Genomic DNA, 22566 nt, shown 5'->3' on the forward strand with positions numbered 1-22566 from the left:
GGTGCAGTCATACTTTCTACAGAGTCATTTTAATAGGAATTTTGCTTGAGGGCGAAAGGTTTACATACAGATTCTGCAGCTTTTATGACTTTACAGTTGATTCCCAGAAATAAAAAAAGCATTATTAAAGAACTTTAAAATTGTGATTTTCAGACCTGGGGAAATTCTGTAAAAAAAAAAAAAGTAATATACATTTTTCTAGTCATGCTTATTCTCTGCTGAAAATATTTCACTGGCTAGATATTGCATTGTGTCCAATTCAAACCTTTTTTGGTTATACAGGCCATATTCGTACATTATGTAATAATTACAATTTACATTTACACAGATAACTGACATATAAATTGAAATCTGCCCCAGTTAGTATTTTTTAAATCCACATTGACTGAAAAAAGTACTAGAAACTCACTGGTCAAATGCGGAAACCCTGTACACTAGTTAATGAAGCATGCATGCATTGTTTTAGCAGGTTCTGTGTTGCTAAACAACTCACCATGACATTCTAGCAGCACATTGTTTGACATGCCTGTATTGGTTTTCCAATATAATCTTTCAGGGTTAATGTGTAGTCTAAAAACATTACACTTTAAACAGCAAATACACAAGATATAGCAATGTGTAGTCTGCATGTAGGAAATCACACTTTTTGTTTTGTTTCGAAGTTTTATAATAGTTTCATAGTTGGACATTCAAAACACTTAGGTCTTCAATATCACCAAGTTTGGTCTCCACCTTATATATCAAATATACCATAGTGTAGCAGAACTATCACATAATTTAAAAAAAGAAAATAAAACATGAGGACGTGAGGACACAAATACAGGAGGTGATGAGATGAGAACGGGAAAAAACAAAGCCAGTTAACCGGTTATATTAGCACTGCAAAAACACTCCACAGGTCTCTCGTAATGATCACTTTGGTCTACATCAAGTCTTTGAATGCGATGACAGAGGTTTGGAAACCGAGTGGAAAGACGTGCACTGAAAAATCTGTTTACAAAAGACAAACGACACACACAAATACACAACTGAAAGAGTGAACGGACCACATTGAAAGAAGAGCTGAAATAATGTTCATGAAATCTCGGTAAACTCACACATGCCTCTTTTTCTTTGCAGCGTTCACGTTTGCAGTGCAGTTCAAGGATGGGACGACAAGAGACGACAGTGTGAGTGGAAAAGTATTCATTTCTATGGCTCACAAACTATTATTCAGATAAATACAGAAAATCTGTTAGAAATCGAGTTAAAATGTCCACTTGCGTTCTCCTCGTAACAACCAGGTGAGAAACGACAGCTTTATTTAGAAAAGCGATCGTGACAGTCATACGTGTGATTCGTAGATAATGCTCGTGTGTAGTGAATTATGTTTTAGTAATCTCAGTCTAGAGTCAAGCTACACAAATAGAAATAGACATCTCCGTCGGTTCTGTTACAAACTGAACCGGACGTTTTAAAAAGGGTGCTTAAATTGCTGCAATTTACCTATTTAAATATCTTTTTCTCTCCCGTTCCTCATTTTCTGAAATCACTACAAGCATTGCAACAGCAAATTAAAAACAAAACACAAACGAAAACATACTCTGTAAAGACAAATACAATCATGATTGCATTCCTTTATTTTGCAACAAACCCATTTGTCGTATTAGGGACAAAAACCAAAAAGGAAAGCTCGGGTTTGTTGTTCGGTCAGGGCTAGGGGTATGTGTTTGTGTGTTTCTGTATGTGGGGAGTAGCGAGAGGGCTGTGTTGTAGTGTTAAAGTGACGCCGGTGGTTCTTCACTCGTCTTCGTCCTCCTCTTCTTCCTCCCCGTCAGAAAGAGTCGGACAAGCGGCAAGCTGCCGGTAACCGTCCAGCCACTTCTCCACCATTTGAGTGACAAGCGGGTGGTTCCGCCTCCTTGAGCTCTTCTGCATGGCCACCAAAACCCCGCCCTCCGTAACACAGCAGTCCATCCACTGCCTCAGCATCCGCTCCTGCTGCTCCTCAGTGCCCATCTGACGGACACAGAGTAACCAGAGAATACGTCAAGGTATAGTTGAGGTCAAAAGTTTCATACAAAATGCATGTTAATTTTTATTTAGTACTGACCTGAATAAGATATTTCATGGAACGGACATTTACATATAGTCCATACGAAAAAATAATAGTTGAATTTATAAAAAATATACAGTTCAAAAGTTTACATATGCTTCATTCTTAATACTGTGTTGTTACCTGAATGAGCTGTATTTTTTTGTTCACGAGTTGTTCATGAGTCACTTGTTTGTCCTGAACAGTTAAAAAAAATCCTCCAGGTCTCACAAATTCTTTGGTTTTCCATCATTTTTGTGTATTTGAACCCTTTCCAACAATGACTGTATGATTTTGAGATCCATCTTTTCACACTGAGGACAAGTGAGGGACTCATATGCAACTATTACAGAAGGTTCAAACACTCACTGATGCTTCAGAAGGAAAAACGATGCATTAATAGCCAGGGGTGAAAACTTTTGGAATTTGAAGATCAGGGTAAATTTTACTTTTGTCTTCTGGAAAACATGTAGGTATCTTTTGTAGCTTCTGAAGGGCAGTACTAAATGGAAAAAAAAAAAAAAAAAAAAAATTCTATATATATATATATATATATATATATATATATATATATATATATATATATATAGGCAAAAAAAAAAAAAAAAAGTACACATCTTCATCTGTTCAAAAGTTTTCACCCCCAAGCTCTTAATTCATCGTGCTTCCTTCTGAAGCATCAGCAAGTGTTTGAACCTGCTGTAATAGTTGCATATGAGTCCCTCACTTGTCCTCAGTGTGAAAAGATGGATCTCTAAATCAAACAGTCATTGTTGGAATTTGTGGGACCTGAAGGATTTTTCTGAAGAACAACAGGCAGTTTAACTGTTCAGAACAAACAAGAAACTGATGAACAACAATCACTTAAAAAAAAAACACAGCTGTGGATCATTCAGGTAACAACAGTATTAAGAATCAAGCGTATGGAAACTTTTGAATGGGGTAATTTTTATTTTCTCCTGTAAACTACATGTAAACGTCTTTTATGTGAAATATCTTATTCAGGTCAGTACTTAAAAAAAAAAGAAAAAAAAATAGCATGCATTTTGTATAACCCCTCTTATTCTGGTAAAATAATTATTTTACAGATACTGCAAGGTGTAAACATTTGACCTCAACTGTGTATCAATAACAGCTTCCAAAAACATGTATTTTCCATTCAATACCAGAAGGTGGCGATAAAAACAGTTAAACTAATAAATTTTTTTCTTGTCAGCAAAAAAAAAAAAAAAAAAAAAAATTGTATTTTGAAACCTTTAGTATATAAAGTATATTCAAATACTAGAATGATTTTTTGACATAAAAAAAAATACATACACTGCTTATTTAAATTCACCCAAAAAATTAATTACCCCATGATTTATTTACCCTCAATACATCCTAGGTATACATGGCTTTCTTCTTTCAGCAGAATACAGTTGGAGTCATATTAAAAGCTCTTCCAAGGTTCATAATGGCAGTGAATGGGTGTTGATATTTAATAGTCCAATAGAAGTCCAATCAATTCTAAATCAAAGTGTTTGTGTAAGAAAAATATCAATATTGAAAACTTCATAAACCTTTAGCTTCTGCTAACTGTCATATGCACATTCACTATTCCAGCGGATAACGTAAGGCCTAGGGCTAGTCTTGTGAAAACTAAGTTTTCTTTACAGAAGCAAAGTTTTTTTTGTTTAGCAAAGGAAAACCAATCTCCTCTTGGCTTATACTGAAATCCTCTTACAGTTTTCATAAAACAAAATCCTCATTTTATGTGTCTTATACATGACGGGGGTTTTGTTTTGCTCTCTCCTCTGCGCTTCGGCATTCGTCAGTTCTCACTGGAGCTTATGCTGTGCCTACATCCCACGTCATTCGCTGGAATGCCACTCTCTCGTTTACAGTTTATAAAGTTTTAAATATGTATTTTTTTTTTACACAAACACTTTGATTCACTTCAGAAGGCCTTTATTAACCCCCTCATCCCCTGAAGAGCAGTGTGGAGTACTTTTATGATGGATAGATGCACTTTATTGGACTACTACAACTCAACACCCATTCACTGCCATTATATAGCTTGAAGGAGCCAGAACATTTATTAATATATATAATAGTAATTTTAATTTTTGGGTGAACTACACTTTTAAGGCAAGATACTACAGGTAAGACCATTGTTTTTTCATGCACTGGTTAATTTAGAGATTTTGGGCTGCTTTTCTTCCATAGCTTGTTTTCTTTCAGACTAGTTGAAAAAAAATATATCCAAAATACACATTTAAGTGTTTGTTTTATTATACTTTATCTAGTTACCTTTGTATATTTCAGGTAATATCAGTGCTGTTTTAGTATCACATAGGTACTGTTATCATTTTTATTTATATTGTGAATTATGTTTTATATTAAATTAAGTTTTTTTTTAGTTTTAGGAATTTTGTTGTGCATTTTTGTCATTTTACATAGTTTTTTTTTAATTTGTCCATAACATTTTTATTAATCTTTATTTCAGTTTGAGTTATTTTAGTATATAAACTTAAATTAAATTAAAATAAGAAGTTTTTATATTTTATTTTATTTCAGTTATAATTTATTTAAACTAACAAAACGTTGTTTTTTGTTTTTTAATAATTTTAGCTTTCAGTTTAGATAACTATATTAACTGTTTTGTATGGAAGCCCATTTTCACCACTGAATAAATTTAATTGTGACTTTATCTCACAACTTTTTTTTCTCACAATTGCGAGTTTACATCTCACAATTCTCACTTTTTTCCTCAGAATTGCATTATATAAACTCACAATTCTCACTTTTTTCAGAACTGCAAGATATAAACACACAATTGCAAGTTATAAAGTCAGAATAGCTAGATATAAAGTCAGAATTGCGAGTTATAAAATCTAGTTCTGAGGAGAAAAAGAGATTTACAGAATTGCGATCTCAAAATTCTGACTTTATAACTCGCAATTTTGAGTTTATATCTCACATACCTGAGAAAAAAGTCAGAACTGCATTTTTTTATATCATGAAATTCTGAGGAAAAAAAGTCAGAATTGTGAGATAAGTCACAATAAACTTTAAAAAAAATTTAATTTAGTGGCGAAAATGGGCTTCCATAGTTTTCTTCATTTCACTGAAATCTCTTACAATAAACTTGACAGAAGGGTTTGTTTATTTATCATTCACATGATTTATATAACATTTTATTCCTAAAAACATGGTAAAAATGTGCATTTTTTTCTACATGTTGACAGTTTTTTTTTTTTTTTTTTAGATTTTTGGAGAAATAAAGAGGGGATATCCACAATATTCCCTCTCTAAAAACCTTTAACTCTAATATGACTCTAACCTGACTTATATTCAAGATTCAGATTTCTGTTATGGAAATGCATGTAAATGAGCACATATTTAAACATAATAATTTAGTAAACTTGTAATGCAAAACAGTTGTCTTAATGTACTGTGATTAATCAACTGGGCAAAATACTATTAGTTAAATGTTTTACATTATTCACCTGCGATGTCTTGCCTTAAATAAACTGAAAAAGACTCTTCAATCTTTTTGCATATTTTTTCCACACTGAAAATTCAGACATAGTGAGAACAGGCTTTAAATCCCCATATAAATTCATGCTCAGAGTGTTTTGTATGTCTCACCTCTTGTGCTGACAGAAAGTGAATGTGCAACAGCTTTCGTTCGCTGTCAACCAGCGGCAGGAAAGTGACCGTGACATCATCGTCTGTGTTCAAGTTGGCGCCCGCGCCTCGATTATCATAGCCATCGTTCTCCATGGCAACCAAGGCAGAAAAGTGTCCGCGTGTGTAACCCAGGGCGATAGGGCTCTTCCAGCAGAAACTCTGCTCCCATAACAGAGGCAGGTATACACCTATGAGATAACAGCCAAAGCAAACAGTAATTACAGAAACTCTGTGTGACTGACCCCAAAAACCAACACTGTGTTTGAAGTCAGCCGAGTGTTGACAGAGATATATGGATTGTTTCTGCTGGCTGTTTCGTCATTACAGTAGTAATAACAGCCTGTCAGCGGCAGATATAATAGATCACACATTTCTCGGTCGACGTGGCCAAACAGCCCAGAGAATAATGCTAATGTACTTACACTAATCATCACTGTAAATACTGATAAAGTGAATATAATCGCCAGATATGTGCAGTGACAAGCTCTTTGTAATTAGATCAACACCTCTGCCAAGTCAATTATTCGAAAGAGATTTGGACATTTGTTGACTTTTTAGATTTAGATTTTTTGTCGCTGACAACTGCACCTGTTTTATGATTCACAGAAGTCTAAAACAGCCTTTTTGAGTAAACCTTCCTTGTATAGAAACATTGTGTTTATACATATATGAATATATAAATTATATATAAAATTTGTATATATACACTAATACTTAAAAGTTTGGGATTTTGTAAGTTTTTTATTATTTGAAAGAAGTCTCTTCTGTTCAAAAGTAGAGGAGCAGCATTATTTGATCAAAAATAGAGTAAAAACTGTAATATTCTGTTGTTACAATTTAAAAGAATTAATGTTCTATTTGAATATATTTTTCAAATATAATATGTTCCAGTGATTCAAAGCTGAATTTTCAGCATCATTACTCCAGTCTTTAGTGTCACATGATCCTTTAGAAATCATTTTGAAATGCTGATTTGCTGCTCAAGAAACATTTTTATCATCATGTTGAAAACAGTTATGCTGCTTAATATTTTTGTGGAAACAGTGAGTTTTTTCAGGATTATTTGATGACTAAAAAGTTCAAAAGAACAAAAAAAATGTAATACAAACAATAAATACATAAATAAATATATTAAACTTGACCCTCTTTTTATTTACACTACCAGTTAAAAGATTTTAATGTTTTGTAAAGAAGTCTCTTCTGCTCACCAAGCCTGCATTTATTTAATTCAAAGTACAGCAAAAACAGTACAATTTTGAAATATGTATCAATAGTATTTAATAATATAATAATGTAATATAATATAATATTTATATTTTATGAAATATTAAATTGAATTATAGCAAAAGGAGACAAAAGGTTATTATATACATCTAAAATGCATTTTTAATTAAAGTAGTTAAATTAAAGTTTGGGGTCAGTACAATTAAAGTAAAAAAATAATATTGTGAAATATCACAATTAAAAATGACAATTGATATTTTTAAAATGTAATTTGCTGTTTAATAAACATTTTATTATTAATAGTAGTAGTAGTACATTTTTTCAGAATTCTTTGATGAATAGAAAGATCCAAAGATCAGCATTTATCTTAATTAAAAAGCTTTTGTAACATTATACACAATAGCATTTTAAAGCTTCAAGTCATAATTTTTTGGGGAAAAGAAATGATAGGAATTAATACTTTTAATTAGCAAGGATGCTTTAAATTGATCAAAACATTTATAATATTACAAAATATTTCTATTTCAGATAAATGCTGTTCTTCTGAAAATTCTACTAAATTCTAATGTTTTCAACATAATAATAATAATAATAATAATAATAATAATAATAATAAATGTTTTTGAGCTGCATATCAGACTATTTCTTAAGGATCTTTGACTGGAGTAAAGATGCTAAAAACAGGAATAAATGACATTTTAAAATATATTCAAATAGAAAATACTATATATATATATATATATATATATATATATATATATATATATATATATATATATATATATATATATATATATATGCACACACTAAATCTTACAGACTTTTAAACAGTGGTATATCAATATCTATCTATATTTATATATAGATAGTGATCATAGGCCAATAGTCTTTCTAGATATGACAAATAGCCATTGCAAAATGAGCAAACCAAATGAAATTGAAGTTTCTACACACTAGCGTAGTGTGCTTAAACACAGCTCACCCTGAAAGCGTGTGTATCCCAGTGTCTCTCCTCTGAAGCTCTTGTAATATTTCACACCATACACTATGATAGGCCTCCGAAGGATGTGTGCCAAGACAAACACATGCGTCTGCTCTAAACTCGCACCCGGCTGCAAGAAGACGATGCAAGAATACAGAGAGAGCAAGAAAACCACAATAAAATGTTAAACAACTTATTTGTTTTACTAGGAAAACCTCAGTGCTGTGTTTCCCAAACTCATCTGAGTATTTCTTTATAAAATAAAAAAGTAACATGAAACAGCATATACAATCCATTTTATAGTCATCAGACATATTTTGACATACTGATTTTCAACAATCTATTTAAAGCCGCCAAAAAAGGAAAACTGTTTAGAGCTGCAGTGAGTGATTTACATCTTATTGAAAGCTTATGAAGAAAAACATTTTGTTTCTTTGAAATAACATTTGATGAATCTTTCACAATAAGTAAATATGTTCAGTTTGGACTTTAAGCACAATGAACCTGACAAAACCTTCCACAGAGCAGTATGGAAACATCCAACTGACGGAAAGAGTGCTACACTGCAAAAAATGATTTTCTTACTTAGATTTTTTGTCTTGTTTCCAGCTAAAATATCTAAAAATCCTTGAATCAAGAAGGATTTTCTACACAAGTAAAAATAATTTTTTTGTTTTTAGAAAAAAAAAGTCAAAATTAAGTAAGTTTTTGCTTAGAACAAGTAAAATTGGTAGATTATTTTACTTGTTTCAAGCAAAAATGCACTTTGAAAACAAGACAATTTTTACTCGTCTAGAAAATCCTTCTTGATTTAAGAATTTTTAGATATATTGGCTGGAAACAAGAAAAAAAATCTAAGAAAAGCATTTTTTGCTGTGTATATAAAGTGCTCATTGCTCAGACATCTGTCCAGTCCTCATCCTATCGGGTGGGATGTGTGTGTGCATGCATGTTTCTGTATGACTCAACTGCAGGTATCTCAGTAGGTGGTGAAATATTAATGCTTTTTCATGTGGTTGCTTACCTGACTCGCTAATGACAATATAAACGCCCAGTCCTCCTGCCACTGCTCCTCCCGTAAAGAGAAATGCAAACCAAAGCTCTGGGAATACCAGGACTCCCACTCTTTCCAGCGTGTGTAGAACCTGGAAAACACATTATATCAGTGATTAAAATCCACAGATGGAATTACATTGATTATGAATAAACAGTTGCAATTAGATAAAGATTACAAGGACTAGACTTGCTAGAAAACATGAGCCGTGTTCTGGGTAGTTAACTAAAACAGGGTTTCGGCAGGTTTTAAGGTAAACTTAAGACTTTAAGACATTCTTTTTTAAGACCCAAGTAATGAAATTTCAAGGAAAAACTTAATGAAAAACAATACATCAATATGGTCTCTAAATGTAAATGTGACCCTGGACCACAAAACCAGTCATAAGACTGATTTTCTTCCAATTTCCATTGATGTTTGTTAGAAAAAGGACAATATTTGGCTGAGATACAACTATTTGAAAATCTGGAATCTGAGGGTGCAAAAAAAGAAAAGAAAAAAAAACATTGAGAAAATCACCTTTAAAGTTGTCCAAATGAAGTTCTTAGCAATGCATACTACTAATCAAAAATTAAGTTTTAATACATTTACGGTAGTAAACATACAGAATACCTTCATGAACATGAACTTTACTTAATATCCTAATTACTTAAAAATCATCAATGAAAAATGTATAATTTATACCCATACAATGTATTTTTGGCTATTGCTGCAAATATACCCATGATACTTAAGACTGGTTTTGTGGTCCAGAGCAACACATCAAAGTTTGGTAATGCAGTTTCTACCAGATCTCGATTACTTTTTAATTTATTTTCAGGGTTTCTGCAGATATGAACAAGTGAAATTTAAGACTTTTTAAGACCTTTTTAATACCACCTTATATGAAATTTAAGACCGAAACCTGTAATGGAAATAGATATTATATTACATGCATACATGTAATATTTAATGTGTTTAATGTAAAAAGTAAACACAATTTCATGGCTGTCATAAATTAAATTTATTACTACGATATACAGTGAACTTTTCATATCAGCAGATACTATTCCACACAAAATATCCCCATAAAAGTACCACTAGAAATATCTGACGTAAAAAAAAAAAAAATCTGAAGCAATATTTTCATCAGTGCTCTATTAGCTTTTACATCTTAAATCTGCATATTTGATTTACCTTTATAAAGGCCTTTTTTTTTACTTTTGAAATGTATGCATTACCTTTGAAATTTATTTTATGAGTTTATCAATAAATTCTAAATGGCTGTTAGCAGTGAGATTACATCATTTACACTGCAAAATTAAAAGTGAGATTAATGTTTTAAATACATTTATTGATTTATAAATATGTAAATTAGAAATGTTGGGTGTGGAGGCATACTTTTAAACACACTAAATTACCAGCAGGTGGCGGTAAGTCACTTTATGAGCGAGTTATTTCGACTGATTCGATCAAAACGCTGAATCATAGCAAAACGTTGCTAGGAGAATGCTTCTGCTAATGTTGCATATTGTCTAATATGTAAGTAACTACTTGACTAACTAATTTTTTATTGAGCTAAAATTAATGTAACATTTGTAATTGTGAGAATTTTCAGCAAAAAGCTCACTTGGTATATTACTGAACTACATCATGTTATAAATAAACTATACATTTGAAATTTTTACCTCAGTGTGTTTCTTTAGAGTGCTGTTACATTCATTTGTTTTAAAGTATGTCACAAATAGACCAGAAATACACTATCCATTATCAATTTCTGTTTACGCTGAATGTATTAAAATATGAATCTTTCTTGCCTTTCGATGCTTCGCTAGTTGTTTTTGTCGCTTCAGTTTTAATCAGGCGGTTTGTTCGGTCGGGCAAGTAAAAAAAAAAAAACATTTTAAAAGTATTTCGAAGGCTGGCGGTCAGCTAGCTCGACCTATATTTATTATTATTATTGAGAACATTATATACAGAAAAAGGTCGTTTGACCTGTATTCTGCTACTGCGATTCTGAAGACGCAGTAACTTCCACAGAGGGAGAGAAAAATCTAGTTGTTAGCAACTGGCCTTAGCCAAGCCCTATATTCAGTTTTTTCAAGCTGAGTATCGCTAAACTTGCACTTCCCCATAGCTAAAAAGTTAAATCCATTTTACTTCTGCGGTACAATCCGAGAGAGACTCGCGCCAATAACAGAAAGCTGATTGGCTATTGCATGCTGGTCTCATTTGTAGTTTAAATACAGCAAATTATATTTGGAATTGTGAAATAAAGAACTACAACACCACGGAAACAACAAAAAGAGAATTTAAATGAGCATTAGAGGTAGCGTTACATGGACATCGGAAAAATAAGACTTGTGGAAAATTATTTAAGACCTAGAACAGCGAATTTAAGACTTTTTAAGGCCTAAAATTTAGATTTTTAAATTTTAGACTTAAGACCCCGCGGAAACCCTGATTTTACAAAAAAAAAAAAAGAAAAAAAAAAAAAGAAATACCTCTGCTTTCCCAAACAGTGAATTATATGGAAATAACTTTTACTGTAACTTTAGATCTTACTAAGTGATGTTCCTAAATGTTTCTGTCTTGTTTTCCAGTTCAAATGTTTAAAGATTCTTTAAATCAAGACACATTTATTTGAGAATCAAATGAAGTGGTCTTGTTTTCTGAGAAATTGATCAAAATGAAGTGAGTTTATGATTACAACAGGAACATCTGCCAATGGCCAGACAAGTCAACTTAATTAAAAGAAAAAAAAAAATAGTTTCGGTGCCCCATTGAAAGATCATCATTTTAAGCATAAACTCATTTAATTTTGTTTAGTTTCTCTGAAAACCAAGACTTAATATTTTAAATTTGCATCTCAAGAAAAAGCATCTTAATTTAATGTTTCAATATTTGTATCTTAAAACAAATTACAAATATTGAGGAAGATATACTTTTTTTTCTAGTGCATGCAACATTTAATGTCATGTCTTTAAGGCTTTCTGCTCCAATTTAAGCCTTTTAAGGCCTTAATTTGTGAAAACATTAATAATGAAGAATTAAGGCAGCATTTCACATGATAAACAATAAAAAATACAAAACCCCACAACAAAATACTAAAATGTTAACCTAAATTGAAGTAGAAAATACAAAAATAAAACCTAATCATATAACCATTATATTTCTCAAAATGTAAGTGTTATTCTACTAATTTCCAGGCTTACCAGTGAGAGCAGTCGTGTAAGCTGTCGTTGAGGCTTTTTCTCAGGACAGAGTCTTTGTCGTAAATTCCCCATGTGGCCTGTAACACTGAATCCAGAAGGCAATCTCCAGCGGTTCGGTTCCATAGAGCATAGAGCCGACTGTCCAGGCGCGTGCCCAGCTCCAGAGACCAGTTAATGATGGGAGACTCCTCTTCCAGCTCTGAACATGAGAATAAATCAGTTCCTCAATGCGTTTCTTTGCACATCCAGTGATGAATTTTCTTACTGCTAGCTGCACGCTGCTCTTCAGGGATACAGCCGAAATAGACCAGCTAAGGCATTTTCTAGATCCGTTTCTTCGACTGGTGGGTCACGAGTCGCTCAAAAACAGGCTGCAAGTTTGTTCTGATACTTAACGCAAATAAAAATTCAACTAGCTGTATAGTTGTGGATAATTAGGACAACAAAATCAAATAAGCTGATTAATTTTTAAAAGGTGGGACAAAAGACCTCCAATATCTTTTGATGTTGATGTTCAAAGGCTGTGTCCCTAATCTTGACAATTTCAATGTTAACTTGGTAGCAGGTGAAAGACAATACGACCCCTATGCATTAAATACAGGTTTATAGCAAACAAGGTCAGCGTTGTGCTGTCGAGTTTAGAATCAAAACAATAATAATCCTGAAGTAAAACTAGTTTGTGAGCTAAATGTTTTTCATGTGCTGCCCATTATTTTATGGCTTGAAGTATAAAATAAATGCAGAAAGAGTAACCTTTTTGTACATCCCGATCCAGGACTTCATCGAACAGTTTCTCTTGAACATTTGGGGGAAGGTCTTCAATATCTACAAAAGAACAAAAATTGTTTATTTTTCTTCCACTTCTACACAGTTTTCGTTTCAAGGCATATATAACATGTAGTTTTGGTAAATTTTACATAAATATATATACACATTTCACAAGCTATTTATTTATTTGTACCCACTTTCATGAGGGTCACATCCCTGCACCAGTACGAAAGTCCACCACACCAACCCCCTGACGGTGATTGGTTGGAACACTGTTTGTTTTTCTGTGGAAAGGTTGGTAGCACCGATTGTTTTTTTTGGCATATCTCGGATCCTAGGCTGACCACAGAGACGCGTTTTTTTATAGCCGATTTATGGGGCAGGCAGCGAGCGGATCGTGAAGAAAGGTAAGCTGAATGTGACACTTTATGTTTCAGGCTTGAAATCGCTGATACAACCTTTAAACTAAAATAAGGTCAAATGGTAACACATTTTTGTCAAGGATTTTGTCAAGCATTTCTAATTTAGTTTACCATGATAAACTAAAATAACTACAACAGAATTAAAATAATTAATACAAAATTAAAGACATAAAAAAAAGAATAAAAATGACTAAAATTATGAAAAATAATGAATCTTTAAACTAAATTAAAATTAAAACATAAATAAATATAATTCTAAACTAATTCAAAATATTTATACAATTATATATATATAAAATATTTATTATATAGTTGTTCATGAGTCCCTTGTTTGTCCTGAACAGTTTAACTGCCCGCTGTTCTTCAGAAAAATACTTCAGGTCCCACAAATTCTTTTTTTTTCACTGATGATTTAAAAGGAAAAAACAATGCATTAAGAGCTGGGGGTGAAAACTTTTGAACACAATGTGTACAAATTTCTTATTTTGCCTAAATATATATTTTTTTCCATTTAGTACTGCCCTTCAGAGGCTACAGAAGATACTTTCATGTTTCCTGGAAGACAAAATAAGTTAAATTTACCCTGATCTTCAAATTCATAAGTTTTCACCCCTGGCTCTTCCCCGCTTTTTCCTTCTGGAGCATCAGTGAACATTTGAACCTTCTGTAATAGTTAAATATGAATCCCTCAGTTGTCCTCAGTGTGGAAAAATCATACAGTCATTGTTGGAAAGTGTTCAAATACACAAAAATGCTGGAAACCAAAGAATCTGTGGGACCTGAAATTTTTTTTCTGAAGAACAGCGGGCAAGAGACTCATGAACAACTATAACTAAACAAAAAACACTGCTGTGGATCATTCAGGTAACACAGTACTAGGAATCAAGGGGATGTAAACTTTTGAACGGGGTAATTTTTTATAATTTTTTTTAATAAAATTATTTTCTCTTGTGGACTATATGTAAACATCTTAGATGTAAAGTATCTTATTCAGGTCAGTACTAAATAAACAATAACATGCATTTTGCAAGATTCCTCTTATTTTGGTAAAATAATTAACATTTTACAGATTCTGAAAGGGGGTGTAAACTTTTGACATTAAATGTAATAACCCTGGTTAAAATACCACAGACAATTATCTCACTTGCAATAGCTCTTTGTGACTCTTGTGGTCTAAATGCATGAGATCCCGAAGTAAAAAGGGAATTTTTTTCTCTTTAGAAATTGTGAGTGATCACCTGCTGGCAATGTGAAGGTGACGAGATCAGTGAAGAAGTAACAGGGAAACTCTCCTTTACGTCTGTGAAGTGCTGCTGCCACCTCTCTGCGGATCTGTTCTGTTAACTCAGGACACACCAGAGCCGGTATACACTTTGCCGTCTGCTGAGACACCTGAAATACATTCACAAATATATAATAATTTTACAATATCACATTGTGATACAAATTCCGTTCATTTATGCATGTAGAAACTCTGACCTCCGTAAGCAGCACTGCAAGCATGTCCTGTCTTTGGAAGCGGATGGCCAGATGCACCAGAGTAAATCCAGCATCAAACGCAGACGGACGATTGAGAATCCGCACCTCGTCTGCGGTCAGCTGACGTGCTATGTCACCGCTGGATGACTTGTACGCCTCCACGGCGGCCAGATCCCCCTCCACTACACCTGATAAAAGCATGCATTACATGTGAGTGGGCTGACTTCCTCTTTCACAACTCTTTGAAGTTACAGTATAAATTTTAGATTCAATTCTCATCAGACCTATAGGAGCTATAGGTATTTCCCAGAAGAAAGTGACGCTGTTTTAGAGATCAATGATTTCATACAGGAACGCAGATAGATAACAGAAGTGTTCCCTAGTAGCAGAGCCCAAGAGACAAAATCTGTCAGTTGGCATCAAACCATGTGCATGCAAACCATCTCCCACAGGCTTAGTGATGAAAATAAAGGTTTGATACCAGCTGATATCAAAAGATTCAGCTTTGGGTTTCAGCTTCACATCACAGTAAAACATGCCGATCAAATAGTGAGCCAAAGAGAGTAGATATTGTACAGAAGTCACACTTCATAATTTCTGTAACACTTTTTAATAAGGTTAACCATAATAGTAACTTTTTAATTTCAGCATTTACTAATGCATTATTTAAAAAAACAACAACCACAAGTTGTGTTTGTTAACATTAATGTTCTGTGAACTAACATGAACAAACAATGAACAACTGTATTTTGAATAACGAACATTAACACAGATTAATAAATAGTGTAACAAATGTATTGTTCATTGTTCGTTCATGTTAATTAATACATTAACTAATGTTAACAAATGACACCGTATTGTAAACCTAAAGCATCAATTAATCTTAGATAATGTTAATTTCGCTATTTTCAAAAATTGTATCCGTTTACATTAATGCATTAAGATCAGATCTTGTTGTAAAGTGTTACCATAATGTCAATGCACTGGATGATATTCATTTTTATATCAATTTAGGTATATGTGCACTACCGTTCAATCATTTCTTTTTGAAAGAAATTAATACTTTTATTCAGCAAGGTCATGTTTAATTTATCAAAAGCGAAAGTAAATGCATTAAAAATGCTCTTCTTTTGAACTTTCTATTCATCAAAGAATCCTGAACAAAAGGTATTATGTTTTTCCATAAAATGATTAAGCAGCACAACATTTTTAACACTGAAAATAATAATAAGAAGAAGTCAACAAATCAGCATATCAGAATGATTTCTGAAGGATCATGTGACACTGAAGACTGGAGTAATGATGCAGAAAATTCAGGTTTGCATCACAGAAATAAATTAAATTTTAAAATATATTTAAATATAAAAGTTATCCTAAAAGTAATAATATTTCACGATATTACAGTTTTTACTGTATTTTTGATCAAATAAATGCAGCGTTGTTGTGCAATAAAAACAACATACCGAACCCCAAACTTTTGAACGGTAGTGTATGGAGCAAAAACATTTCACATAAAGATGTTTGTTGGGTTTAACATATATAGTGACAATTTAAAAGTATCTAAACATGTTCTTGGTAGGGGTGGGTGATATACTGGTAGACACGATTAACCGGTAGAAATTTGACAACTGGTAGAGATGTTTTACTATTGTCTCTATCGCAGGTCACGAATACATAACTTTAGTACACGTTTTTAAACATTCCAGTGATTTTAGGCCTTTAAAATGCAATCAGCAGCGGATAAGAACTCATTTCGCTATATGCGCACCCCGTCTGAGAGGCTTATTATTTTTGCCGCTTTATTGGCCTTGAGTGCTTAAATACACACTCGTATGTGTCAAAATGCCCATCTTTGCAAGTATTCTCTTAAACACAATAATTTAGGTTTAAATGATTAAGTGAAAGCAAACAGCTGAGAAAGAAATACATGTGTAACAGTATATTGGATACGGGCAACTCTTAAAGTGACAGCAGTCCCATTTATGTTAATCAAAAAGGTTGCTGAATTTACATAGTTATACATTTGATTACTTTATACAATGTATGTAGCATTTCTTATTTATTTGTTCTACTGTAATTTTTCATCCTATTGCTTGCAGTTAGCTTCTTATTCTTATTTAATCTCTGACTGTTTACTTGTTTAACAAGATAGCTTGAGTTTCTTTTTTTATTTAGTCTAGTATTAGTTTAGTTTTATATTGACACTGGTGACAAAAAAATTACGAAATTCCTAAGGTATCAAAAATTTTGATATCGTAAATAAGTCTGCGTTTTAGTGCCACGTTAAAAAAAAAAAAAAAAATAGAAGATTATGAGATTAAAGTCGTAATATTTCCCAATCTGGGCCATTTGCATGTGCAGGCTATGCTCTCAATATATTATAACTCAATTGCTACGTTTTAATACTCGAAACGTTTCGACCTTAATCTGTCAGGCCATCGAAAAAGTCGAAACGTTTCAACTTTATTCTCGAAACTTAAACTCTCAACTTTTTCGATGGCCTGTCAACTTCTCCCAGTGCTCCCAATCCGGGCAATTTGCATGCTCAGGCTATACCCTCAAAATATTATAACTTTAATTACTATGATTTAATTCTCGTAATTTTGATTTTATTCTCGAAACATTTCTAAACATTTAGACATTATTCTCTGAAACATTTCGGCCTTATTCTCAATATATTTAGACTTTAATCCCTTTATTTTATTTTTTAACATGGCACTAAAACGTCGTCGTACATAAAGACCTTATTTAAAGCACAAATAATTATATCGTGATCGATTCAATAAAATTACTCATATCGTGATATAAGATTTGTGTCATATTGCCCACTCTTAGTTCTTAATTAAAGTGATGAACTGCACTCTGCTACTAACTTAATGCATCCACTAAAAATCACCAACACACCAGCTGACTGAAAGACACTAAGCAAAAATGATGTGGAGTTAGTGAGGAGAAAAGCTCCTGCAGCATCTTGAGTGCAGACACAGACACTCAATCTAATGCAATGATACTTTCAAAATGCGCTTTAAGTGTCCAAATACATTTTGGGGAAACTGTATCTGGCACTAATGGGGTTCATTTCTCACCAGCGCAGGCGTTCAGGAAGAGCCAGTCGCTTCTCCTCATCCTGTTCCGGATCTGTTTGAGTTTTTTAAAGTCCGCCTCCTGCTCGTTATCGCTGCCCACCGCTCCCGACGCCAGCTCGATCTTCACCTCCGCCTGCCCTTTACACGTAGGGGGAGAGAGTTTCCTCTGCCTGCCCCTGCTCACCCCACCTCCCCCCGCTGTCCTTAGGTTATCCCGCTCCTGCTCGTTCACTATCGATGGAGACGTGGCGCTCTCCGCTTCCGAATCCTGCTGAGGCGCCTCGGGCGAGCTGCTGGGTTTAGGGTGGTCGCAAACCACACACCTCAAACTCTTTGGCCAGTTCTCATAGGTGCAAGCCGAGCACGGCCAACGTTGCGCGTGCATGTTGAGCCGATTTCGGTCGTTGTACTCCTCGCACGGATCCGAGGTGACCGGAGTAGGTCTGGACCCCGAATCCGACGTCTGTGGGGCTTCAGACGGACTGAGCGGGGCGTGTTGGGAGCCCTGGTGCCTCTGACTGAGGCACTGCGTGCAGCGAATCGCGCGGGGCCAGTTCAGATAGGTGCACATGTGGCAGGACCATTTGCTGCTGGTCTCGGGCAGCTCATCGGCGATCCGGACTCGAGGTCGGGCGCTGGAGTCGGGGCAGATGAGCTGGGTGGTGCAGAGCTGCGGGTCCAGGCTGGAGCTGCTCTTGAAGGGTTCCTCTGTGATGATGGGCGCGTTGTGCCTTTGGGCCCGACACATGGTGCATTTGATGGCGGACGGCCAGTTCTCGTAGGTGCAGTACTCGCAGCTCCACTTCAAGCCAAAATCTGTCATCCTCGCTCACGCCGGTCACCGCAGCTGATCGCCCCCCCTCCCTCCCTCCCGCCAGTCCTCCGTTTTTCACCTGCTTTTGCTCGCTCACGGTCACAGCGCCTCCAGTTTCTCCTGCAATAGTCACAGACAGGCAAAGTTTAGTTTAGTTAGGGATAGAACTATACTGAATGACAATAATAAGTAATGATGCACAGTAAAATTTTTAATGTTTTTTTTTTTTTTTTTTTAAGTCTCTTCCTGTTTACCAAGCCTGTAATTATTTGATCTAAAGTACAGCAAAAACAGTAAAATGTTGAAATATTTTACTATTTAAAATAACTGCTTTTTATTTAAATATGTTTACAAATGTAATTTATTCCTGTGATCAAAGCTAAATTTTCAGCATTATTTCTGCAGTCTTTAGTGTCACACAGTCCTTCAGAAATCATTCTAATATGCTGATTTGCTGTTCAAGAACCATTTTTTGTTATTACTATTATCAATATTTAAAACAGCTGAGTACATTTTTTTTCAGGATTCTTTCATTTAAAGATCCAAAGATCAGCATTTATATGAAATAAAAAGCTTTAAACTATACCATTCAAAATACATTTTTTTTGGAAAATTATAGAAATCAATACTTTTATTTAGCAAGGATGCTTTAAATTGATCAAAAGTGATGATTAAGACATTTATAATGTTACATAACTTCTATTTCGGATAAAAGCTGTTCTTTTGAAAGTTGTACTCAGCTGTTTTCAACATCATAATAATGTTTTTTTTTAGCAGCAAATCAGAATATTAGAATGATTTCTGAAAGATCATGTGACTGGAGTAATGATACTGAAAATTCAGCTTTGAAATCACAGGAATAAATTACATTTAAAAATATATTCAAATAGACTAAAAATATTTTAAATAGTAAAAATATTTCATAATTGTCCTGTTTTTGCTGTACTTTGAATCAAATAAATGCGGGCTTGGTGAGCAAAGAGACTTTTTTAAAAAACTTTAAAAAAATCTTACTGTTAAAAAAACTTTTTTTTTTTAATATTTTTTTATTTATAATTTATTAATTGCATTAAATTGACACAATATATTGACATATAATATATATATATATATATATATATATATATATATAATCATTATAATGGCAATTAAAAATTTAATAGATACACTACTGTTAAACCCCCCCGAAATTAAACACTTTTAATCAGCAAGAATGTATTAAATTAACATTTGTAATCTGTTCCTATATAATGCTCTTTACAAGAAAAAAAATTCAGCAGCAAATCAACATATTAGAATAATTACACTGAAGAGTAATGATGCTGAAAATTCAGCTTTGCATCAAGCTGAAAATTTAGCTTGCGTCAGGAATAACTTACATTTTAAAAGATATTAAAATAGAAAACAGTCATTTTAAATTGTAAAAATATTTCACAATATTAATCTTTTTATTTTAGCCATACTGACCTCAAACTTGAATTTATTTCAAAACTTTTATTGAATTTAATTTTACATACTATTTGGCTTGTCCCCTTTTGCTACAATTTGACTTAATCCACAAATTGAGGAAAAACCTGATGATCACGTAATGCAGAAAGGTTTGAGAATGTTCCAAGAGCATCTTGTGCTTCAATGGACCTTTTGTACAAAGGAGTTACATGGTCGATGTCACAAATTTGCTTACATTTGATTAGTGACCTAGAAGTAGTGCAGGCTGTTTTTTACATTTGCCATTTTCTTTGGTATAATTGTCGAAATGCCAAATTCCAGATTTTCAGTGTAGTCACTTAGATTTTAATGCAATCTAAAGTACCAGGTAAATATAGTATATAAATATTGTGATCACTTAAGTACTGTGGTAAATATAAAAATACCATTGCATTACCATCCGATACCACAGGTTAATGGATGCAGAGGGTTGACAAAAATAAACATAGCATTGAAATCACCATAAAACATAATGACTTTATGAGTCTTGATAGCATAAGCGATTCTGTGCTGTCTTTATACAGTAACAGACACATTTAGTCTTTTCTTTGGGAATGACTTTGATCTTTGCTGCTGTAATAAAAAAGTAAATACATTTATTTAAGGCTTTTTAAACCAGAAATGGTTCAGGATTATTCCTGACAGTCCAAACAGGTGGGCAACGACAGAGATGAATCCAGCTCACTGGGGCAAACGGTCACATCCTTTGACCTACATTCCTACACTCTCATTTGGTTATTGGACTAGATTTTGGTTATTAACATTTGTTTAAAAAAAGAGACGATTTTGTCACGATGGCCTAGATTTCCCTGACTATGGCGGTAACATGGTACAGTGATGTTATAAAGATGGTAATAGTGTGGTACTGAATGATTCACATATGCTATACGACGGATTTTACATGACATTTGTCAAGTATGTCAAAGAATACTATGGTTGGTAATATATGGAATAAAACAAACAAGACAAATTTTAAAAGTAATCAAAAATAAACCATCATATGTCTTGTACTTTGAAGTATCATAGCCTTTGGTACATATATGATAATCACGCAGTACCATGGTATTGCCATCTGATCCTATCCTTTTTATACCTCACATTTCAAAAACATGAAACATTTATAAATATAGGTTTTGTCTTATGAAAGTTGTTTTGAAGGGTTACAGTCTGTCAGCTTGGATAGCCAGCTGTCAAACTGCTGAACGCGCCCCTGACACCGCAAAAATGCCGTTTCGTTATCTCAGTAGGTTGACACATACCTCTTCTTAAAAGACTGGAAACCTTGCTATAACGGTGAGAGGAGTTTTTCTATAACGGCTGGAAATGGAATGCAAGAAGCATTTCCGCCGCTACAATGTATAAAGTTTGAATGTATACAGCTCAAATGTATCCAGCACAAACTCTGTGCTGATACATTGTAAACACTTTCGGCTCGCTTCGGAATTCCACACCAAGGTGTCGATTTTACCCGAACTACAACAACACCATAAAAGAGCTCCGGTGTTTGTATCTGCACTGTAAATAAACACATACAGCTAGTTCAGCTTAGATCGTACACTGTGTATTGACATTTTCACTTCCTTAAAATAAAAAAAAATAAGTTAAAAACATAAATAAATATTTATAATATATATACGTGAGGATTTTATGAAACTAAAAAATAAGGTGCAATAATTTGCCCTGTTGCATATACTGTTACAGTGATTTGTTTTTCCAACACAGAAATATGAAGGCCCTTACCTGTCTTTGCCCTCCACACTTGAGTTTGCAAACACTACCGTTCCCGAGTTCGCCCTTCTGCAAACCGAACGTCTGTCCTACCGAAACCCAATCCGATCGGGTCCAAATCCAGCTCAGCACCGACAATCTACCGCGACAGCCGAGGGATTCTGCGGCCGAACACCCATGTTATTTCTCCCCCTTCCTCTGAAACCCCAAGCACCACCGCGGTCTTCGGATCAAAGCGTGTTTTAGTGTGTTTTAAACACCGGAATTCCCATTTCTGTTGCCGATGTGACTGGCTCTAATGGCGGCGGCACAGGAGCGGGGGGTAAACCAAAATAAACCTACTCCGGAGATACTGGTAGGAGGGATATCACCTGGATCAGCGGGCACATATGATTGGCTCTCGCTCCGTAAACACCGTGGAAACCAATGAGGGCGCATTTCTTTCGTTAAAGGGCTTCACGGCATACTTCCTTCATAAGCAATAACAATCTGGAAACCGTAGCTCTCGGTCCGCCATGTTGGCTCTCAGAATATCTGCGATGGAATATTAGGTTTCAATCTGGAGTGGAGCCAAAATGGAG

At 34.0% G+C, this 22566-nt stretch overlaps 2 protein-coding genes across 2 annotated transcripts in view; both read right to left on the reverse strand.

Annotated features, from left to right (window-relative positions):
- Positions 1-22377, reverse strand: LOC141295711 (ubiquitin thioesterase zranb1-B). The gene is made up of 10 exons (XM_073826974.1): positions 21998-22377; positions 17956-18889; positions 14870-15057; positions 14629-14782; positions 12954-13025; positions 12201-12399; positions 8977-9097; positions 7953-8082; positions 5705-5934; positions 1-1998 (listed from the first exon to the last, which is right to left on the reverse strand). Exons 2-10 carry the CDS (start codon positions 18776-18778, stop codon positions 1780-1782), a joined length of 2136 nt encoding a protein of 711 aa, XP_073683075.1. The 5' UTR covers positions 18779-18889; positions 21998-22377; the 3' UTR covers positions 1-1779.
- The window catches only part of LOC141296278 (ubiquitin thioesterase zranb1-B-like), a 12097-nt gene continuing 8399 nt past the window's right edge, over positions 18869-22566 (reverse strand). Inside the window, exons 5-6 of the mRNA XM_073827541.1 lie at positions 21998-22146; positions 18869-18889 (exon numbers count right to left, since the gene is read on the reverse strand). Of these exons, the coding sequence (XP_073683642.1) occupies positions 18869-18889; positions 21998-22146 (170 nt within the window). The remainder of the gene's footprint in view (positions 18890-21997; positions 22147-22566) is intronic.

Source organism: Garra rufa, chromosome 21, assembly GCF_049309525.1.
Source record: "Garra rufa chromosome 21, GarRuf1.0, whole genome shotgun sequence".
NCBI classification, from domain to species: domain Eukaryota; kingdom Metazoa; phylum Chordata; class Actinopteri; order Cypriniformes; family Cyprinidae; genus Garra; species Garra rufa.